At 32.3% G+C, this 4,884-nt stretch overlaps 1 protein-coding gene across 1 annotated transcript in view; it reads left to right on the plus strand.

Annotated features, from left to right (window-relative positions):
- The window catches only part of LOC115241380 (glypican-6), a 164,356-nt gene that overhangs the window by 155,178 nt on the left and 4,294 nt on the right, over positions 1 to 4,884 (plus strand). The window contains exons 3-4 of the mRNA XM_029817114.1: positions 453 to 595; positions 4,443 to 4,691. Of these exons, the coding sequence (XP_029672974.1) occupies positions 453 to 595; positions 4,443 to 4,691 (392 nt within the window). The remainder of the gene's footprint in view (positions 1 to 452; positions 596 to 4,442; positions 4,692 to 4,884) is intronic.

Raw genomic sequence — 4,884 nt, forward strand, 5'->3', positions numbered from 1 at the left:
AAAGAGAGAGGGTGAGGGAGAGAGAGGGAGAAAGAGAAAGGGGTAGTTGCTATTCGTCAAGCTTTTAATTCGTGATACGACCACTTACCTCCGTCGCATCCACGGCGGTTCACACCCTGAAATCTTGACTAATTTCCCATTTCGCGCTCGGCCGCGATTTTCTGCTGAGAAAGGCGTCAAAACGCTGAAAAACTTATCGCGATAAACCATTTCAAGATTTTCACGTTGATTCTTGTTTATTAATATGAATTACATTACTGATATATAATATTAAAAATATAAGAAATGACAATGTCATATGTGAGGTAATAAATATATATTGTATAATTATAAACGATGTTAATGATGATTTTAAGAGGACATTATCAAAATGCTCAAAATTGGTTAATAAATTACGTGTATATATACATATATATATAAGTAGAATTACGTTATATACACCTTTTTTGTAGGTTTTTTTAAGGACTTATTGGCAGCCAGCAAACGAGGCTTTCATGAGATGTTCAAGAAGACCTACGGTATCCTTTATGAACAGAACGCGTATGTCTTCACGGACTTCTTCAACGAGCTGGAGAATTACTACGCGAAGGGAACAGTGAGTATCCTTATTTCTTTCACGTGTTTTTTAAAAGCATTTCAATTTTACAACGTTAAACAAGCATAATATATAATATAAATAAAACGAGTCACAAAATTTTATTTTACTTTTTATTGAAAATTATATATATATTTATATATATACAGGGTATCCTAGAGTTACCGCACCACCTGTTAATGGCAGATTCTTGAGATCATTTGGAGACGATTTTTTCTCATTTTTCCTCAGCGAAATGTCAAGAGAGATCATCATTTTTTGCAAGTTTCAAATTTTTTTCATCACATATCTTTGTAACTAAACCTTAAATTAAAATTCTCTCTCTCTCTCTCTCTCTCTCTCTCTCTATTAAAATAAACTCTGTCTAAAATTAACTAAAAACTAAAGAATGTAATTTTAACTTTTTATAAAGTTTAGTTTGCAAAAAGCATTTCTTTTTGAATCGCTTATAAAACGGAAATTATTGATGTCTTGATATTTTTGCTGAGGAAAAATCATTTTAAAATGATCTCAAAAATTTGTCATTAGTAGGTGATGCGGAAATCTTGGGACACCCTGCATATACGCAGATTTTTATCAATTTATATTAAAACGGCTTTTACAATATATTTAGTCTGTGTTATGCTATATTCAGAACAAGTTTTACATTTCTGAACGGAACAGTCTCTTTTATTTTTAGAAGATTTGGTTTTGTGGAATTACATCTTTCTAACGTTAAGCAATTCATTTACTTCTCGTTTGATGTCGCATAGTGCTGCTGTGTAGCACCGGTGAAAATTGCAATTGCGCGTTTATTTTCTCGCCATCTTTCGCTCTTTTTTACTTTTCGCCTTCGTCTAGTGTCTAGTGTATTAAACGCGAATAAATAAGACGCTGGACCATTTGAAGCAAATTTCTAGATCTACCAAGACGTGTCCCGGAATCTAAAGTTTATTACAAGCCGTTCCGCGCAATTACGTTCGACGAAACCTTTTCGGAGTATTAGATAAGAAACATAAGATGTTAGGAAACGATAAGTGAAGGTATAGGAATTCAATACATTTTATTTGAAAATATATATTTATATACAAGCACATATTTATGTAAAGCAGCTTTATGTAGCATTTATTTAAAACAATATTTTTGGTATTGTGTATTAATAATCTATCGTGTGTGTATGCTTTGATATTTTTTAATTATTTTCTAATTTGATAGATTTGCAAAAATTTCAAATTATTTACTTAAAATTACGAAAAAAGTATAATTTTGTAAAATAATATAATTTTATATATATGTTTCCCCCTCCCCTTCCCCACTCCAACTCTATTCATCCGAAATATTTCTGTTATTTTAAACAATAAAAAAAGATTTAAGCTAGAGGATTTTACGGCTTCGAGATACGAGATGTCATATGGCATTAGTTTCGTTATGATTGTAGGCATAAAGGAGCCTTGAAGCTTTACTTTTTTTTTAAATGACCATTTTTTTTATGGTAAGATTGAATTTTTCGCAGAACAGCGTTTCGTGCAATCGGGAAAACCGTAACGATTTCTCGTGTTGGATATATGCGTATCGACTTTTATTCCATCCTTTTCGAGCTCGGAAGTTTCTATTAGAATTGCTACGCAAGCAACCCCTTGTCTATAACGTTTGGCCTGCGTTGCCGAAAATTGAGGTGGACTCGCATACGAAGGCAAGTTTAATCAAATCCTTTGTCCATCGTGACCGTTGTCTCTAAAGGCACCATCAGCCAAGGTAAAAGTATTCTGCTATCGGACCTTTGAAGAGTCCCGTTATACACCTTTTTATAAGAAAATATAAATGTTGTTATATCTATACCTATCTACTATCTGTCGAAGATCTTCCGTAATTACACTGCAATTTATTGAATTTTACGAGCTCGCTGTGTTGGGAACACAATGGAGCGAAGTGTCGTTAATAAATTTATCGTATTAATCTGTCGCATCGTTCTTAATTCACAAACGTCGTACGCGAGACATATATCTCTTGGCGAACACGGCTCCGAAATCAATATTTTTATAAAGTGCACATCTTGCAGTATGTTGAAATTAATTATAATTTATCTAATCGATTTTTTTTTACACCATATGCGTGTCGTATTTCCGAAACTTTGCACAAAGCATACTGTACAATTGAACGATAATAGCGCAGCTCAACATAAAAAGTAACTTTTTTCGAACACAAAAAAGAGAATTATTAATATTCTTGGTTTTTTTTTTAACTGTGTAATTGAAAAGTATTATACGAAAAAGATATTGTTGGACTGTTTTTGATATTAAATATGCCGAACGAATGTAACTCATATTTTATTTCATAACTTGAAAAACGTGTAGATAATCAGATTAAGGATGTATGTGTCATATGTCAAAGCATTGACAAAGACATGAAAAATTCCTATACTGTTCTATTTCTTCTGAATATCTGTGCAGAATCCCTGAGTACAATTTAATAGTAATTTAATAATAATTCTCTAAACGGTTTGGAAATTATTTAAGTTTAAGTTTGTATTGATTCTTATGAAAAAGCGCGTATTGTAACACTTATTGACAAATTTGACAAGGAAAAAACATTGCCAGCGAAAGAAAACTTTTTACATATATTAACAAAACTTTAATAAATATTTGTGCAAAACTTGATTTAGATCCACTCATTTAAAAGTTATTTACTAAAAATTGTAGAAATATACTGTAATCCGAAATCTTTTTGTAAATTACTTGGTTTTTTTGTTTCTTACAGTTGATTTCAGGAGATATTCACGATCAAAGTTTCTGTCATAAATTAGGACAAATATTAATTACAACTTTTTCTTTTTATATAGACATTAAAAATATATATTATTTTATGTAAATCTTTATATATATATATAATCCGGATTTATTTAAGTATAAATGAAAGAAATATTTTTTTTTGTTTCAATAGCTTTTTGCTACTATTGTACAGCTAAAATATCCATCCTTGCCATATCAACGTTAAGAGGATGCCGGATACCGACAGAATGCGAATATTAGTAGGATTGCAAAATATTTTTGTCGATTATAGATATCAACAAATCCTTTTCCATATAAAAGCATGATTTGGGACGAGAACATTCACGAATTAAATACATTGAGTTTATTTGTTCTTTCGCTTTTCTTCTTTTCTTCTCTTATTCGCGATATACAATATCACAGCGGCGAAATTGAGTTCTTAGTGGGCGTTCTTGTATTCTAATTGTGCGAGTAATTGCTAGGAAGTCATTAATATTCCATTGAGCCGTCGGGTTTGGCGTCTCGGTTGTCGACTTTCGATTAATCCAAGTTATGATCGGGTCCAGCTAAATTTGTTTAAGGCTACGAGAACTGAATGCCGAAGTAAACGGAAAAAGCGCGAGTCGCTCTCTGAATAATGGAATTATCGAATTATCGAATTATCACTGACAACTTGCGATTAATACAGCTTGATGGCGATTATATGTATCGGGATCAAATTTATTTATGTAAATTGAGAGAACATGTTATACAATTCTTTGTACAACAATTATATTTTATGTACAATATTTAGTACTTCTCAAAGTTGTGTGTATATTTTTTTCATTGAAAGAAAATTGTACTCCTATTTTACGGCATTTAAACGTAATAAATCTATCAATGTTAACTCTATAATTAAATTAAAAACAGATTAGTACACACGATTTAACATCGTTTATCAAGTGTCTTTCTCTCTTTAAGGGGTACTTGAGAAAATGGATTGATCAAAACTCTTTATACGTGTTTGTCTCTAAGATAAATCAATCAATATGATAGAATAATAACAGAGAGTAATGTATACGTATGTATGTAAGATTAAAATTATTACTCGTGCATTTCAGGTGGATCTCGACGAAGCCATGGACAATTTCTTCAACACCCTCTATCAGAAAATGTTCACCGTGCTCAACAGCCAATACAACTTTGACAATAAATATCTGGAATGCGTGGGTGAACACATGAAAGAGATGCGGCCGTTCGGGGACGTGCCGCAGAAATTGGGCGTGCAGATCAAACGATCCTTCGTCGCCACGAGAGCCTTCAGCCAAGCTCTAACGGTCGCCGCGAACGTTCTGAAAAATATGCAAACGGTGAGAAATCTGATGAAACGTCAACGTCAAGATGACGAGTCGATTTAACGCTAACTCGAATTTATTTATATATATATATATATGTATACAGGGTGGTCCTCGTAACGGTCGCCACGATTTTTAAGGCACTTACAATAATCTGACATAAAAAAGTCATAAACAGAAATTTATCAGTTTCTAACCGGCAACAAAT

Source organism: Formica exsecta, unplaced genomic scaffold (genome assembly GCF_003651465.1).
Source record: "Formica exsecta isolate Colony F162 unplaced genomic scaffold, ASM365146v1 scaffold480, whole genome shotgun sequence".
In the NCBI taxonomy this organism is placed as follows: Eukaryota; Metazoa; Arthropoda; class Insecta; order Hymenoptera; family Formicidae; genus Formica; species Formica exsecta.